The sequence below is a fragment of the Eutrema salsugineum genome, unplaced genomic scaffold (assembly GCF_000478725.1).
Source record: "Eutrema salsugineum unplaced genomic scaffold, Eutsalg1_0 scaffold_1, whole genome shotgun sequence".
Taxonomy (NCBI): domain Eukaryota; kingdom Viridiplantae; phylum Streptophyta; class Magnoliopsida; order Brassicales; family Brassicaceae; genus Eutrema; species Eutrema salsugineum.
Window position 1 is genome coordinate 3,189,985 of NW_006256909.1, and position 16,962 is coordinate 3,206,946.

Genomic DNA, 16,962 nt, shown 5'->3' on the forward strand with positions numbered 1-16,962 from the left:
AAAAAAGTTTAGTTATCTCGAGTTCATATGATTGGTCTAGGAAGCCTAGATGTAATGTTTTTAATTATAATATAAAACTTGGAAAATGTAAAGAATTCAAGAGGTTGAATGGATAATTGAAAGAGTGGTGAAAGAGGCATTGGAATAGTAAAATGGCAGTCCAAAATGACAGTGTAATAAATGGAAAGCGTGAATGTTAAGTAAATTATTTGCTCTTCTTCCCATTTGATTTTGGGGAATGAATCGCCAAACATATACATCTATATATATAAAAACTAGATAACCCACCGATTGGCTGAAAAATTTGAAACTTATTATCTATTAATGTCCTGATTTAGCAATTTCTTCATTATGTTAGCCATCATTCATTTAATTTTCTTATATTCAAAAAATTCTTACACAAAAACAAGTTACAAAAAAACTATGTTTGGTGGAAAGTTATTTTGAACACATGTAAGATAAAGTGGTAAAGTGAATTTTATTTGCAACAGATGTAATACTCAAAATCAATACATGACAAATTTTATACGCTTCCATTTCAAAAATATTTATGACCGAATGGATTGTGTCATGTTTCTTATATATTACTTTATGTTTCAATTCAAAATGTGTAATTCCTAACTCTTTGATTATGATTTTTATGGGCTTATATCCAACCAAATTCCACTACTTAACGGATTATAAAATTTACTATAGTAAGAAAAACTAGACTATGATATTGTGATTGGACTTATCACTTTAAACCAATTGGTAATAAATAGAATGACTTATATTTCTTTGATATCCGACCCACCCAATATATTAGAGGGTTATTTGTGCCCAATCTCTTCCATAACCTTTGACCCAGACAGCATCTTTTACGCCTTTGAAACATTTTATGCAAATTCTATGGTCGACAGAACATAAATCTCTTCTCAAGCTTCTTCATTTTGTATAATAGCTTCTCATCTGGTTTCTTGTCAAGTTGATTTCCAACATATGGTGTTTTCACCTATAAATTTGTTTTTCTATCAAAAATTCTTAAGTATTATAGTCCTCAGAAACATTAGCAAATACTACAAGGAAATGGGTTAGGAATGCAAATAATTTTAATGTAAAATCTAATTTAAAAATGCAAATATATATATCAAAGTACAGTTTGATTACGAAGTGTATGAACGTGCGCCGAAATTAGCTTAAGCTTTTGTACAATAGAGCAACGTCCATAATTCATTCACATGCGATCCTCAAGAAACTTTATAGCTTTTAAGATTAGTATTTTAATAAAATACTAAATATATGAGAATGATCATTATATGTAGGATAATAAACTGGATAAGACTAAGTATGAATTATTCAAGATATCTTATGAAGTATTACATTATATGAAATACGTCGACATTTTGATCTTGATCTTGTTGTTGTTCAATTAATCGTATTATAATGCAATGAACATGTGACTCGTGTGATGCACTTGGCAACTATAGAATACTTTTTTTTGTTGTTAAACACTATACAATTCAAGAATTACATCGTTTCTTGAATCGTTTAATAGGCAATATTTATTGGAGAACAAAATTAATTCGGATCATTATTTGGAGCGTTATATAAATGATTAACAAAAATCAAATCATACAGCCTATTTGATTATCTGAATCTAACACTTCGCATCCAAACTTTCTAAGGAATCTAGGCCGGGGCGAGACTAAACGAAATGATTAAAGGATAGCTATTGCTATTGACTAATTAGCTTGTGATGGAGAAAAAAGAAAGGTTGTTGGTTAGGTTGTAATGATGAAAAAGATATGCAAGGGTATAAGAAATTATTGGAAGTACAATTATAATCATTGGTATGATTTTTTCTCTTTTTTTTTGGTAAGATAATTTTTTTTTTTGGTAAAATTTTTTTTTTCTCTTTTTCTTTCAACTTTCGTTATAAAGCTGCATAAGAATAGTGCCATGCATGTGATTCGACTCTAAATGTATAGATTCATCTTATTAAGTAACATGCATGTGTTTTCTTTTTCTCGATAAATAATAACAGGCGGTATATTGTAGAGCTAAAGGCCCAAACAAAGGGCTAAGAAACTTGACGATCAAGCGCAGAACGGGATAAAAGGCCCTAAAGGATGTAATCTTGATTGATTAAGGATATCGTAGTCTTTTGTAAATTTCAAAACGCCTTTGCTGAAACAAAGACTAGACTTGATTGTACCAAATAAGAATTGTTTAGAGAAAACAGGCGCGTATACAGAAACGCTCTTACAGGCGTTTAGCTCTTTTTTTTTGGGTGTGTGTGTGTGCAAAGTGTCTGTTTGGCTCTACGGATAAACTTAAACTAGATAAATACAAAATCAGAAGACATGAGAGTTGTTACATCGGGCAAGAACTAAGTGAATTACCGAGCACGATGAGCCTGTGTTGATTAATCGAATCGAATCTGAATGGATAATCAATGTGCTAAACTTGTGAGAAATATAGGTAGGTAAATTGTATTGTTAGCACAAATAAAGTGCTATCAACAAGACAACAAGAAACTAAAACATTTCTCGAAATGGTTACTTAAGATTGGCCTTGAATCTGAGCAGAATCAGACAGAGAGAGAGAGAGAGTGTTAAGAAATGTTGTGTAGCTTATCCATTTCAAGATTCCTATCGAGGAAGACGACGACATCGTCTCTTCTCTCCCGCAATTTCAGATTCCTTGTCTCCGCCGATTCTCTCCCTCGCGTCCCGCTTCTACGCCCTTCCTCCTCCAACAACACCCTAATCCCTTTCTTCTCCTCCTCCTTCTCCCGCCGTATTTGGGACTCTAGCGGCGGCGACGACTATGATCACATCAGGACCGACGTCAATTGCCCTCGTTGCTCCTCCCAGATGCTCGTCGTCTTCTCCAATCGCCCACTCTCACTCACCGCCAGAGAACCAGGGATCTATCAGGCCGTTAATTTCTGTTCCCAATGCAAGACAGCTTTTTACTTCCGCCCATTCAAGCTCTCTCCGCTTCAAGGAAGCTTTATCGAACTCGGTAAGGTCAAAGGTACAGGGGAACGTGATGATGATGATGATGATGATGAAATCCGTCAGAGATCTTTTCCTAGGAATTGGAAAATCCAGGGCCTTAGAAGCGAAGAAGATGATGAGGAGGCAGAGGAGGAAAGTAAGGGCGGTGATAAAGAGGAGCAATCCGTGAAGAAGCTTCCGACACCCAAGGAAATCTGTCAGGGACTCGACGAGTTTGTCATTGGTCAGGAAAAGGCTAAGAAGGTCCGCTCCTCTCCTAGCTTCATACTTCCACCACGTAATCCTATATTTCAGCTAAGATTCTTTCCTTGTGGCAGGTGCTCGCTGTGGCTGTTTACAATCATTACAAAAGAATCTATCACGCTTCTCGGAAAAAAGGGTCTGTCTTCATCTTCCACGCCATTGTCATTATGCGTCAATTCACAACAGAAAGCTCACTCCTTTTTGCTCTTTCTTCCAGGTCTGCTTCAGCATCAGATAACCTTGATATGGAGGATGATAGCATTGATCACGTGGAGTTGGATAAGAGCAATGTGTTGTTGCTTGGTCCTACTGGTTCAGGTTTGTGTGCTTTAGCCATAAATGTTCTTTGAAAGTATTAAGAGCTTTTGATTGTTTAGTATGCTTATTACATTCGCTTTTCTGTTTCTTGCTTGATTATAAGAACAGGAAAGACCTTACTGGCAAAAACTTTAGCGCGTATTGTCAATGTGCCATTCACCATTGCTGATGCGACTTCACTAACTCAGGCAAGTTTTTTTGCTCATCCCGTTCAAGTTTGTTTAACTGGCAGTGATATAAGTAGTTAATCAGAATTGAATGATGTCGTACCTCAAAGAAGCATTAGGGCCTCTAGGATGTCTTGCAATCCCTCATCTGGTTACCATTTTGAAAAATACTTAATGACGTGACTTTTCTAGTTTTCTTCGAGGGATCCTTTCACAAGTCTTACTCTTTGCATAACTAAACTACTCGTCTTGTCCAGGCAGGTTATGTTGGTGAAGATGTGGAATCAATTTTGTACAAGTTATATGTGGTATGACTGCTATCTCCTCGTCTTATGTCTCTGGTTTTAGCATACCTTTATAGTTTCTACCATCTTTTGGAATATCATCTAATGTTCAGAAACTACAGTTGTTCCTTTTATTGTCTTCTGTTTTGATACAAAATAGTTCATAATAGCTCATAAAACTTGTATCCTCTCAACACTTTTGCTTGGTTCGCTATTTTTGAATCCAGAAAACCTTGTTGCACATGTTTGCTCTTTGTAGTACTCATGTTTCTAATATTCTTCATAGATGCTAATACGAGCTGAATATTTTGTTAATGCAGGAAGCTGGGTGCAATGTAGAAGAAGCTCAAAGGGGTATTGTGTACATTGATGAAGTTGATAAGATGAGTATGAAGGTATATAAGTCTTCTTCGCTCCTTACCTTGATCCTGAATTGATAAATACTCAATACTTAGCAACATATTGTTCTCTTTCAGTCTCATAGCTCAAATGGAGGTAGAGATGTCTCTGGAGAAGGTGTCCAACAGTCCTTGCTAAAATTGCTGGAAGGAACTGTAAGCTTTTTCTACTTTATAATCATTTGTTTTACTCAAGTGCGTATAGTTGACAGAAACAATATTCCTTGGTCGCCTTCTTACTGATAGTGATACAGATTGGATCAGGTTTTACCTGTGCATATGCGTAGTCTCATTTTAAATTAGACTTCATGTTAACAAAACACATGGTCTATTCGCTTATAAAAGGCTAAAAATATATTGTGTATTTAATCTATACCTGATGCTGTAGCCAAGAGCTAAATATATGTTTAGACATTATCTATAAAAACATAGGTCGGATACTCCATGCCTTAATAAATATATGTAATCAGCAAACCGTATGTAATAAATTTAGTGTGAGAATCTTCTAATAGCAGATGCTATTCTAGGTGATCCAAAAACTATAAATTATAGCTTCAATTAATGATGAATGTGCAGGTGGTCAGTGTCCCGATTCCGGAGAAAGGATTACGGAGAGATCCTCGAGGAGATAGCATTCAGGTAGCGTGAAATAACTCCTTCTTTTAAGTTTCGCTTTTGTTTCCGAGCATTTTAGAAAGCACTTTTGTGACACAGTCAGTCAAAATACTTCAGTTCATGAAAAATGCTGAATGTTTTGGCGAAAACCAAATATGCAGATGGATACAAAAGACATCCTTTTTATTTGTGGTGGAGCATTTATTGATCTGGAGAAAACTGTTTCCGAAAGGTAAATTTCTCTAGTCTTATAGTTTCGACAAAGTCTTCAGTCTTATCCTTTTCTCCGTGTACTCCAGGGATTGAATGGCATATTTATATATCTCTCTTGACCAGGCAACACGATGCATCTATTGGTTTTGGTGCTTCCGTTCGTACAAACATGAGTACTTCTGGGTTCAGTAGTGCTGCAGTAACATCCTCCTTGTTGGAATCTGTAAGGAATACTTTCTTATATGGCTCATTATATTTTATACTAGTCTTTTTTTCTATATTTATATGTCAAGTAGCACTTAGAATTATTGTTAACTGGTTGTAGTTACAAAGTGAAGATCTTGTTGCTTATGGTCTTATTCCTGAGTTCGTTGGAAGGTTACCCATCTTAGTGAGCTTATCTGCATTAAACGAAGACCAGCTTGTACAGGTAGCTTGTTTCTAATTTTGCTTGTCGTTACTCTGCTTATGGAATGGTTTTCAAACATACGTTGTCAATATTACGAGTTCTAATTCTTGCTCATTCTTTACGTAGGTTCTCACAGAGCCTAAGAGTGCACTGGGTAAACAGTACAAGAAGTTGTTTCGCATGAACAATGTAACTCATTCTACCATTACAAGTTACTTACAAAGGCCTCCTAGGCTCTGCTATAATCCTCTTTGCTGTCCGGATGATTTGTTAGGTCCAACTGCATTTTACTGAAGGAGCAACAAGGCTAATCGCGAGGAAGGCTATGTCAAAGAACACTGGTGCGCGTGGCTTACGGTCTATACTGGAAAGTATCCTCACCGAAGCAATGTTCGAGGTATGAGGAACGCACCCTTAGAGTCCTAGGTTATTAAGCGTAGATATTCTATTGAAGATAATGGCAATGTAGGGACAGATATATTTGGAAATCGATCACACTAGAAACAGGGCGTGTTTGTGCTGCTTTTGAAATGTTGAATTTGAATCATAAACAGGTACCTGATAGTATTACAGAAGGATCACAGGGTATAAAAGCAGTCTTGGTGGATGAAGAGTCTGTTGGTTCAGTAGGAACGCCCGGATGTGGTGCAAAGATTCTGAAAGGAGATGATGTGATGCAACCATTTCTGGAAGAAACAGAGTCCCAGGAGAAAAGAAAGGAGGATAAAGCTATAAGAGCTCAGAGATTATAGCCGAACTGATGTTATGAGAGGTGTGACTCGTGTTATATATACATGTAGGGCATGAATGATGACTTAGTAGTTTCAGTGTTTAGATTCATCAGCAAAGAAATAAAGAGTAAAGAATAATTTACAAACAATACATAAATATGCCTAATACGTCTATCGCATTAATAAACTGAAAAAAAAGAAGTTCCGACAAAAATACGGACAGAACTTTATGAAATCTTTGGCAGTCGTCAAATTTACCGCTTCTTCTCAGACGTTGGTCACAAAACTTGCAAAGAAACTGTTTGACATTTTAATTTTTAAGGAATTTGCAAACTTTCTCAAATTTGGTCAAGGATTAGTATCTTGGTCGTTTTTCCGTCGTAAAAGTCGGTACAGTGTTTATTTGTTCCGTCGCAAAATCATGGCAAAGCATTAGCGCTGGGTATATGTTACTCGCCGGTTAAGATGTTTTCGTCTCCTGCGAGTCTCCATGAGTCCAAGGAAAATGATTCGCGGCGGAAGAAACTACATTACTTCCGTCCCTGCATTCTCAAACGACGCAAAGAAGCTTCTTTTATGCACAGCCAACTCCGTCTCCGTTTTCAGCGTAGCCACTGGCTTACAGGTTTATCTCTCAGTTTTCCTTCCTTTCTTCTAGGGTTTGCTTTTTCACTCCAATCATCTTCTCTATGTGTTTTTGTTAAAAAAGATTACTTCACTCGAGGGTCATACAGCACCCGTGACGACTGTGATTGTTGATTCGGCGTGCGATGAAACCTCAACTTACTGTTGGACGGCGTCGCTCGACGGGAAAATTCGGAGTTGGGAATTCTCGACGCCGAAGCTTTTGAGGACCTTTCATACTCACCTTCCGATTTACTCTCTGGTCTGTTAAAGTTCGATGCTTTGCCTTTGCACATGATATCTGCTTGAAGCAACTTTTCCTTATGAGTATATATTTTTGGAACTTGTAGGTGATGATTCCATTTCACTTGTCACGTGAATTGATTTTTTACGTTTCGGTTGAGGACTGCTCAAGTGTGTCCAGAGATTTGTTTGGACAAATCCGGAGATATAATCTCTCTTCTGAAGAGTCTCTTCTTAGTGGAGACACATTGAAAGAGGTCAAATTTGTAGATTTAACCATTTTTCGAATAATAGACTAATGCTTGCGTCAAAACTGATTATAAAAAGTCCAATGATTTTGTTTTATGAGCACAGATGGAAGAGCCAAAACCAATTGTTATGAGTCCCTCTGGAGAGTTTTTCGGCGTCTGTCACAATTGCAAAATACATATATGGAATGCCACTTTGGGCGAAACAGAGCATGTCATGGCAAAAGAGATGACATTACATCACACAGAGTTGATTACTGTTTTTGCATTCCATCCCAATAAAAGAATGCTAGCAGCTGGTGATGCAACAGGAAGAGTGTTGATTTGGAAGGAAATTGGTAATGCTGATGAATCTTGCACCACTTTCAACTGGCACTCCACTGAAGTAACTGTCGTCAATTTCTCTTCAGATGGAGCATTTTTGTATTCAGGTGATGGCTGAGTTATTTTTGTATCTCTGTGTCCTTCTATCTCATGTTTCAAGAAGTTATATACTGAGCTCGTATGCTACATCTCCTCTGCTTGCGAACTCTCTTTCAGGGGGAAAGGAAGGGGTTCTTGTTGTTTGGGAGCTAGATACAGGGAAGAAGCAACTCTTGCCAAAGATAGAGTCTCCCTTGTTGTTTTTCATCTTCTCTTCAGATCCAACTCTTTCTTCTGTAAGTCAGATCAGCTTTTCCGCTCACAATCTTGGTGGGCCTAAATATACACAACCTGCATAAACAAAAAGGAAGTGTTTTTATTATTAACTCTACTAAGATCAACAAGTTTCAGGCGATTTGTGCAGATAATCAGATTCATCTTCTTAAAATGCCTTCAATGGAGATATTGAGAACGATTTCTGGAATCAAGGTTCGTCGTTCTTATATTGCTCCTATTGGATTCCATTTCTGTTGGAGTTAATATATGTTCTATAAAAACAGCCTCGGGCATCAGAACCTATGATGTTTACATGCGACGACAGATCGATGCACATACGTCTCATCAGAACTGTGTCCATTGATCGTTCTTCCGGTATAGCTGCTTTCTCCACAGCGAATCATCGTGTTCAACTCTACAACCTTTTAAATGATCATGAGATTTCAGAGGTGCGCATCCGAGAAAACTTCTTTTTCGAGTTCGTATCTATAGCTGTATGGTTTAACTATTTAACAAACCGAAAACATATGCAGGTTCAAGTTTGCGAGAGAAACCATCAACCAGATGCTGATGGAGTCCGGGTTAGTACATTTTTTTCTTCTTTACTTTCGTCTCTGCAAGGTCTAGTAAAGGATCTGCTTCTGTTTCTGTTTTGTAATAACTTGAAGAATTATGGAAATTAGGTTCTCGTGACAGCGGTTGCTCTCTCCCGGAATGGTTCAGTGATGGCTACGGCTGAGGCCAGATTTGCTGCAGGGAGTCTCAGTAGAGGCTTAGTTACTCTCAAGTTTTGGGTGTTTGTACCAGACAACAAAACTTTCAGCTTATCAACAGTCATAAGTCAACCTCACAGGTTTTTTACTTTATAGTTTTTATGTTTCTATAAACTTTCAGATTTACTTCATTCTCATGGTGAGAGTAACATTTTGTCCTTGTAAATTTTTTCATTACAGGGAAGCTGCTATAACAGCCATTGTCCTTAACCCCGCCCGTTCCATGGCTGTTAGTATATCTTCTGCTGGGGACTTCAAGGTACAGTGTAATGAATCCTTTCCCTAGAAAATGTTTGAACTTTTGCTGTTACTGATAATGACTTTTTGTCTTTCAAGATTTGGGTTTGCAATAGCGACAAGAATCTGACACCTGAGGATTCAAACTGGATATGTCATGGGGTTGGCTCTTATAAGTAAAAAAAAGAAAAAAGCTTAGGAACCTTTCAACATCTCTCATTAGTACTTAGTCGTTGTAGTTGAAACTGATGAAATCTTTTGCAGGAAAAAGCCGATAACAGCTGCCGCTTTTTCCGGGGATGGTTCTTGTCTGGCTCTTGCGGCTACAACAGTTCTTACGATTTGGAACCCGTTACAGAACAAACTCTTGTATGTATTTGGAAAGTCTCATACGGTAATAAAAGAAAAAGAACTTCTACAAACAAAAAATAAAATAAAAATCCATGTTCATTAACTGCTGAAGCCAGTGCTGAAAAATCTTGGATGATGTTTCAGCCAATTACGGCAATCTCATTCGCTGGAGGTTTCCTTGTTGCTGCATCTCATTTTCCTGATTCCAACCCTCACTTATCTGTCTGGGATTTGATGACGTTTGGTTTATCATGGTCGTATAGATTATCCATAGAAGGTTTATTACCAAATGTATTTTGGTTGTTTTTTTTTCCTATTAAAACTCTGTTTTGTTTTTGTCTTGGTAAATTTTGCTCTGCTTGTTTTATTTGCAGCCATTGCCACTCAATCGGAGATGTTGTCACCATACTTTGCAGTTTTAGCAGAATTTCTAGGATCTCATAGGTCAGCAAAATCTAATGAACAGATCTTTCGCGGGAAAGATGGAGCTATCCTTTTGTTTGATGGGTCAGGCCCTAAACCGGTAGCTATTTGGACCGTTATGAAGGTATAGTTTTCTTACCTCACTAAAGGTATAAAAACTCAATCATTACCATATTATTATGTTTCTTGATCACAATGGTTGGTTATTGCAGGCCCATGGAGGATCGCTTTCATTTGTGGAAGACAGTAAAAAGTCTCAGACACTTCTCGCGTATGTAAATGGGAGGCATGAATATGTTCTTTTCGATCCTTTTAGCGATGAAACACTCGAGACCAGTGCCAAGGATTATGAGGTTCTTCTCGCGGCAATAAGCGAGAAAAGTAAGAGATCACGTAAGAAAACATTGTTGGCGATGTTAGAGAGACCTTTTGAAACAATGTTTTGCGGATCAACACTCAATATCCCGCCTTTCCCCGACGTGTGCGCTGATTTCTTTGCTTCCCGGATGCGGAAAAATATATGTGAGAGTGTAGAGATGCAACCTGAAAGCCATAGCCCTTGAGAGAGATCTCTACATTAATTTTTGTAGCTTTTGTAAGAGATCCGATATTGGATTACTTACTTACGGTTTCGATATGGAATCAGAATGCTGGAGTTTTTGATCTTTAGAAACTGCAATTGAGATACTCTTGTAAGTCTCTAAGTGTGATCATAAGGGTTGTTTTGATTGGGCTTTCATTCATCATGCAGCAGTGATTTGCAAGTGTATAATGATGATATATATTCTCTTTCGTGGCATTATGTTTATTTTCTGCCAGATCATTATGGGGATAAACAAGTCAACAGAATTTGATAAAGATTTAAGAGCAAAAATATCGAACACGTTGCCCAAAAAGATTTAAGAGCAAAAAGATTCACACATACCCAAAAGAATCCAGCCCAAATCTCAAAAGCTAGAAACCCCATGCTCGTTGTGGCCGACTCGCCGCTCGAACCTTGGATCGGGGAACAGAAGAGTAACGGTGGCCGTACGGTCCTTGACCAGTTTTGACCACGTAGCCGTTTGGGCGCAAGATTTGATGTAATGGCTAAGAAGTTGGTTATTAGAGATCAGTCTATGGTCAGCGAACCGGGCTAGGCAGGAACGAGTGGAAAAGTGGGGGGAGCCATCTTGTTTCGAACCAGGGTTAATTCCAATAAATATCCTATATACGTAGGTGGAAACAGGGGAAGGGGTCAGATTTATCCTGATGGTAGCAAAAGTAACAATACAGTTTATAATGCTATGGCAAGAGGGATAAGAAGCAAAATTTTACGAAAAGAAAAAGGGATACAAAATAACCATAAAGGATGCATCCAATGAACGCCAAGTGATTGATATTATTCCTCGAGGCCTAGAACTTTTTGTTTCAGAGGGTGAATCCATTAAACTCGATCAACCATTAACGAGTAATCCTAATGTGGGTGGATTTGGTCAGGGGGATGCGGAAATAGTACTTCAAAATCCATTACGTGTCCAAGGCCTTTTGTTCTTCTTAGGATCGGTTGTTTTGGCACAAATTTTTTTGGTTCTTAAAAAAACAGTTTGAGAAGGTTCAATTATCATTGCACAAACTGAATCGGATAAGAGATGGCTACAACTTAATCCATTATGTATAAGCTAACCCCACCACTTTCGATGTAGATAAATTAACCAACCAATTTTTGTTTGAAAAAAACAGATCAAATTTAACTAAACCAAATTAATCCAACCCAAATTAAACCGGAGTTTGTATAAATTACATTTATACCTGAGCATAAAAGGTAGAACAATTGTATACTATTATTATATGTCCTCCCAATGTACCGATAGGAGTATACTAGACGATGTGGTTCGGTTCCATGACGTGGTCGGAATACTGATAAGCGGTATAATCGATCTAGCTGAATTATCGAATTATCTCTTAGTTTACCATTAGGCGAACTTAGGATTGTCTAGATTTATTGTACGCAGTATGGATACGGTTAAATATAGTATTTTCAAAAAATTATCAAATATGCAAATGTTGCTAAGATTATCAAATATGCAATCTTAGTATTTCATCGGATACGCAATATGCATAAGATTAAATCTAGTATTTTAAAAAAATTTTTTTATCAAATATATGCAAATGTTGCTAAAACCTTTATTAAAAATAAGATTACTAGTTTCTTTTTGGATTGTTAAAATTTTCTTATGTATTTTGGTCATTGATATGAGAAAATCATAAAAGAGTTTTTTTCTTGAATATCATAAATTTTTATGACATATTTTCTAAATGCAATTTACTATTTTCTGAAAAATTAAACCTTATAATGTAGAAGAAAAAATCATAAGAAAAAAACAATATTTTGGTATTAAAATAATTCCACGTTACACGAATTTGACAAAAGGTCTAGTTTTAATCACAAGGGTTGACCAAAGGCATCCAGAGAAAGTAAGAGATAATTTTATATTGTAGAATCTTGAAAACGTCAGTTAAGTTTGTGAAATGTGATGATGGGCTCTAAAGGGCATTTGTCGTAAGCCCACTTCACACCGATATAAGGTTGTCAGAGTTGACCCAAGATCTCATATTTTTCATTTCTGCACATTTTATCCCATTTTATTCTTTATCTCCAGATCTCAAATCATCCAGAACATATTTCTTCATCTCGGAGCAGATCTAAAATCCTCCATATGTTTTTTCAGTCTGATGGAAGGGTTTGTCTTGAAAAATTGATCAAATCCTTGGAGATGTTTTTTCACCACCATAAGATCGAAAAACCACCAGAAGATGGAAGAACCACCAGAAAATGGAAGATCTAAGTCAAGGGTGATACACACAGGGATCCCACCTGATGCTGCAAAATAAAAAAAAAAAACCTTCCACTCACAGCTGATTAGGCGAGTACACACCACGCGCCCAAGAGGTATTTTGGATTTTTGAGATTTGGGTTTTGACGAAGATGTGGAAGCGTACACGAAATGTTTACAGGTATTCTGAAACTTGTTAAGTTACATTCATCTACGTTTTTTTTTCATTCGTGGCGGTTTAGATTGACCGTTTGTATTTATCTTACCATATATTACAGAGAATGCCTGAAGCTTATCCCACACACCAAATTTTCTATATGGTTGCTTGCTGCACAATGTGAAATCAGGCAATTGAATCTCACCGGTGCACGGAAGATATTAGGAAATGCGATTGGGAACGCTCCAAAAGATAAGGTAAGCCTGACGACGGTTAATCTGGAAATAGTTTACACTTATTTCTCATTGCTTCATGTTTTACTTACCATTGTGAATTTTTTTTTTTTACTGCAAAACAGATCTTCAAGAAATATATTGAGATCGAACTCCAGTTGGTAAACATAGATAGATGTAGAAAATTATACGAGCGGTATCTTGAATGGTCTCCTGAGAATTGCTACGTTTGGAGAAGCTATGCTGAGTTTGAGATGTCTCTTGCTGAAACAGAAAGAACGAGCTAGAGCTATCTTTGAACTTGCAATATCTCAGCCTGCTCTAGACATACCTGAGCTGCTATGGAAGGTATATTTTTTTTGCAGTCTAATGCATCCAAATAAGTGAAGATTTCTCAGAGTTTTGAGCCGATTGAATCATTAACTTCTCTATGTGTTTGTTTGTGGCAGATGTACATTGATTTTGAGATATCAGAAAGGGAATTAGAGAGGACACGGGCTTTATATTCAGATTAGGCGAGTACACACCACGCGGCAAGAGGTAGTTACACACCACGCGGCAAGAGGTAGTTGGATTTTGAGATTTGGGATTTGACGAAGATTTCCCGCCTCCCTTATAAATATCCAGCGTCAACACTCTCTCCCTCTCTCTCTCTCCCTCTCTCTCATCTTCGTACGCGCATTGTGATCTCACAGAGAAAGGCGGTTATCGAAGGTTTCCAAGTTAATCTGAAGTTCGTTTTCTCGAGAAGATTAATGGCGAAGGGAGAGGATCTGGACGGCAGACCGATTAAGCCGATCACGATATGCATGATTGGTGCCGGAGGTTTCATCGGCTCACATCTTTGTGAAAAGCTGATGAAGGAGACACCGCACACGGTGCTTGCGCTCGACGTTTACGACGAAGACAAGATCAGTGCGCTCGACGGTTACGACGATAAGATCAAGCATTTGCTCGAGCCGTATACGGTTGAATGGAAAGGTCGGCTCCAGTTTCATCGCATCAACATCAAGGATGGTGATTCGAGATTTGAAGAACTTATCAAGAAGGCGGATCTGGTATGTGATAGCTTTTCCTTTAGCGATTTCGCGTTATCTGTTTCTTTATTGCATAGGAAGCTGAGACAATTGGTAATGGCGGTTAGTGCATTCGTGTTTGATGATTGCATAGTCGGATGAGATCCGTTATCGGAATTCAGATTTTTCAATTCAGTTCTTCGTTTTCCTATTGTCGAGATCAGTAATGTCTGATGTGATTCTGAACTATTTGGCTCTGCAGACTATAAATCTTGCTGCGACCTGTACTCCAGCTCCTGCTGAACGCAATACGCGTACTCGTGATACTATCTACAGCAATTTCATGGACGCAGTTCCAATAGTATGTATCTCGTTTGATCCTTCTGACTTTCTTCCATTACTTGGCTTTAGCTGCGTTCAAAGATTTGGGTAAAGTAATCGTTATGAGCTCACTAGTAGTTGAAATTGGTCTGGTACTTTGGTTAATCCATTTGGATTTGTAGGTTAAATGCTGCTCTGAGAACAAGAAACGTCTCATTCACTTTTCGACGTCTGACGTATATGGTGAAACCATAGGAAGCTATCTTCCCAAGGATGACCCCCTGCGTGAGGTTAGGCCTCTTTTGCACCTTTCGCTTTATTGTCTTTTTACTCATCACCTCTCAACGCTGAATTTACTAAGTAACTTGTTGTAGCTGCCATTTTCTTTCTTTTCCCTATTCAGGGGGCAATCACATGAGTTATACAATGAATTAGTCTTTAAGAGTTTAGCTAACTAGACTATCACGCATGCATGGGAGCTTTTTTCCCGTATTATTATTCAGTTTAAGATCGTGTGGGATCTGAAATATGGAGAAAACATGGTTTTTGATCTTGACATTCAATTAGCTAAGGTCATCTACATTGTACAGGATACCTCCTTCTCTGTTCTTAAAGAAGATATGTCCCCTTGCATACTTGGTTCGATTGGGAATATAAGGTGGGCATATGCTTGTGCTCAGCAGCTTACTGAGAGACTCATTTACGGTGAGCATTTTTGCTTATTAGATAACATAAGAATTATAAATGTAAGTTTAGCAAAAAAAGAATTATAAATGTAGTGAAATGAGTTCACCTCACTGGTTTCTTGTGACAGCTGCGTTTGCCGGGCCTGAGAATAGCCTTGAGTATACCATTGTAAGGCCATTTAACTGGATTGGACCTAGGATGGATTTCATCCCCGGCATTGATGGTTCTAGCAATGGTGTCCCACGTGTTCTCGCCTATGTAAGTACAAATCCGTTTCTATATGCAATGTTTTGCTGTATATGCAAGATTTTGCTTGATGCATCTTTACATTTCAGCATCTTATACGCGAGGAGCCTCTCAAGCTTGTGGATGGTGGAGAATCACGGAGAACTTTTATCTACATCGATGATGCTATTGAAGCCATCCTGTTGATGATTGTGAGGCCTATTGCGTATAATCATCCTCTGTGGTTTTGATTTACTAACTGTTAGCGAAGAAGTTCCACCTGAAACAGGCAATGATACTGTGTCTGTGGTTCAGGAAAACCCAGAGAGAGCAAATGGCCATATCTTCAATGTAGGCAACCCGAACAATGAAGTTACAGTACGACAGCTTGCTGAAATGATGGCAGAGGTGAGGGAACATTTTTAAAACTGTCTTCTTCTTGTTCTCAAATCTCAACAACACGAATCTCTTTTGTTCTATCAGGTTTACGCAAAAGTGAGCGGAGGTGAAGCCATTGAGAACCCGACGGTTGATGTTAGCTCAAAAGAAATTTACGGGAAAGGTTATGAAGACAGTCACAAGGGAATTCCAGATACAACCATCATTAACCGCCAACTCGGATGGAACCCGACGACATCACTCTGGGACTTGCTCGAGTCGACCTTAACCTATCAGCACAGGACCTACGCAGAAGCTGTGAGGAATGAGCAAATAGAAGAAAATAAACAGAAATTGAGGCAAAGATCTGAAAGGAAGGACAAGAAAAGACAAAAAAAAAATAAGGACAAAATGACTGAATTTGCAGCTCAGAAGAAGGTAGATAAATCCAATGCTACTAAGAAGAACCAGGCAAATCGCAGCAAGGGAACAGGAAAAAAAGGGGAAAATGTAGCCATTGAGGACGATAAGTACTAAGTTTTTTTTGTTTTGGGTTGTTGTCTACAAATTTTTTGAGTGGGTTGCTTTATTTTCCTGTTCTTTAAAGTGTTAACCGTTCCTGTACTATTAGCTGGCCCAGAAGACGAAACCGGTTGCTTTCTTTTCCTCCCACTTTGTTGAACTTTCTCTTGTTAGAACACTCAGAATTTGTTTTCATTCTCTTTACCTCTCACTTTCTCTGTTTCAACTCCCTTTCTCTCTCTCTAGTTCTCTGTTTGACATCTTTTCTTGTTCTCTGTTTGTTTTTGGTTTTATTTTGCTCTAAGAAAAACCAATAGATGTTTGAGAAAATTAGAGAGAATAACTGATTTCTACATTGATAATTCGTATCCTTTCCTTTTCTTCTGATTTAGATTGGATGCTTTTCACTACTCACACACATACATACTTATAGTAGATTAACTACTACCACTAGTCAAGTTTTACAAGTAAAGTTAAACACCTTATTTTAAACACTAACAACTCTCCACAACTTCCAACCACTCTACTTTGGTCCTTAGCTAGCTTTAACCAACGAAACACACTTTCTTATTTGCATAACCAGACTAATGTCTCATTGCTTCTTAACTTAGTTGTGTTGTATAATAATATATGTATACGGGGAGGTATTAGGGCTTCATTCTACCTAGAGCACAAATATCGAACACGAG

At 37.8% G+C, this 16,962-nt stretch overlaps 3 protein-coding genes across 6 annotated transcripts; all 3 read left to right on the top strand.

Annotated features, from left to right (window-relative positions):
- Nucleotides 1-2,531: 2,531 nt before the first annotated feature.
- On the top strand, nt 2,532-6,529 carry LOC18029671 (CLP protease regulatory subunit CLPX2, mitochondrial). The gene is made up of 14 exons (XM_006412396.2): nt 2,532-3,245; nt 3,320-3,381; nt 3,463-3,563; nt 3,672-3,751; nt 3,988-4,038; nt 4,335-4,409; nt 4,491-4,568; nt 4,989-5,051; nt 5,189-5,259; nt 5,364-5,463; nt 5,566-5,670; nt 5,776-5,838; nt 5,924-6,046; nt 6,204-6,529. The coding sequence occupies exons 1-14, from the start codon at nt 2,601-2,603 to the stop codon at nt 6,399-6,401; spliced, it is 1,815 nt and encodes a 604-aa protein (XP_006412459.1). The 5' UTR covers nt 2,532-2,600; the 3' UTR covers nt 6,402-6,529.
- Nucleotides 6,530-6,760: 231 nt separating this feature from the next.
- LOC18029672 (WD repeat-containing protein 75) lies at nt 6,761-10,626 on the top strand. The gene is made up of 15 exons (XM_024149735.1): nt 6,761-7,005; nt 7,090-7,266; nt 7,355-7,504; nt 7,602-7,926; nt 8,036-8,154; nt 8,270-8,347; nt 8,419-8,583; nt 8,668-8,715; nt 8,818-8,987; nt 9,088-9,166; nt 9,244-9,320; nt 9,409-9,538; nt 9,640-9,772; nt 9,870-10,042; nt 10,131-10,626. Exons 1-15 carry the CDS (start codon nt 6,871-6,873, stop codon nt 10,479-10,481), a joined length of 2,310 nt encoding a protein of 769 aa, XP_024005503.1. The 5' UTR covers nt 6,761-6,870; the 3' UTR covers nt 10,482-10,626.
- Nucleotides 10,627-12,536: 1,910 nt separating this feature from the next.
- Nucleotides 12,537-16,496, top strand: LOC18029675 (UDP-D-apiose/UDP-D-xylose synthase 1). Of its 4 annotated transcripts, none has more exons than XM_024149277.1 (12): nt 12,537-12,915; nt 13,013-13,148; nt 13,250-13,472; nt 13,574-13,689; nt 13,820-14,182; nt 14,403-14,501; nt 14,644-14,751; nt 15,052-15,166; nt 15,276-15,406; nt 15,484-15,585; nt 15,689-15,781; nt 15,857-16,496. In XM_024149277.1, the coding sequence occupies exons 5-12, from the start codon at nt 13,880-13,882 to the stop codon at nt 16,286-16,288; spliced, it is 1,383 nt and encodes a 460-aa protein (XP_024005045.1). In that variant the 5' UTR covers nt 12,537-12,915; nt 13,013-13,148; nt 13,250-13,472; nt 13,574-13,689; nt 13,820-13,879; the 3' UTR covers nt 16,289-16,496. The 4 variants fall into 4 exon arrangements, with proteins under 4 accessions (XP_024005045.1, XP_024005046.1, XP_024005044.1 ...); XM_024149278.1 differs by having other exon boundaries at nt 13,574-13,664; XM_024149276.1 differs by having other exon boundaries at nt 13,574-14,182.
- The last annotated feature ends 466 nt before the right edge of the window (nt 16,497-16,962 follow it).

Excerpts from the sequence above, each read along its gene's own strand:
- LOC18029672 (XM_024149735.1), top strand. The coding sequence starts at position 6,871 with ATGAGTCCAAGGAAAATGATTCGCGGCGGAAGAAACTACATTACTTCC. Across the intron at positions 7,267-7,354 it reads ACCTTCCGATTTACTCTCTG|GTGATGATTCCATTTCACTT; the intron begins GTCTGTTAAAGT and ends TGGAACTTGTAG. Across the intron at positions 8,988-9,087 it reads GTCATAAGTCAACCTCACAG|GGAAGCTGCTATAACAGCCA; the intron begins GTTTTTTACTTT and ends TTTTCATTACAG.
- LOC18029671 (XM_006412396.2), top strand. The coding sequence starts at position 2,601 with ATGTTGTGTAGCTTATCCATTTCAAGATTCCTATCGAGGAAGACGACG. Across the intron at positions 4,569-4,988 it reads TAAAATTGCTGGAAGGAACT|GTGGTCAGTGTCCCGATTCC; the intron begins GTAAGCTTTTTC and ends ATGAATGTGCAG. Across the intron at positions 5,260-5,363 it reads GAGAAAACTGTTTCCGAAAG|GCAACACGATGCATCTATTG; the intron begins GTAAATTTCTCT and ends TCTCTTGACCAG.
- LOC18029675 (XM_006412401.2), top strand. The coding sequence starts at position 12,887 with ATGTGGAAGCGTACACGAAATGTTTACAG. Across the intron at positions 15,167-15,275 it reads TACTGAGAGACTCATTTACG|CTGCGTTTGCCGGGCCTGAG; the intron begins GTGAGCATTTTT and ends TTCTTGTGACAG. Across the intron at positions 15,782-15,856 it reads TTGCTGAAATGATGGCAGAG|GTTTACGCAAAAGTGAGCGG; the intron begins GTGAGGGAACAT and ends TTGTTCTATCAG.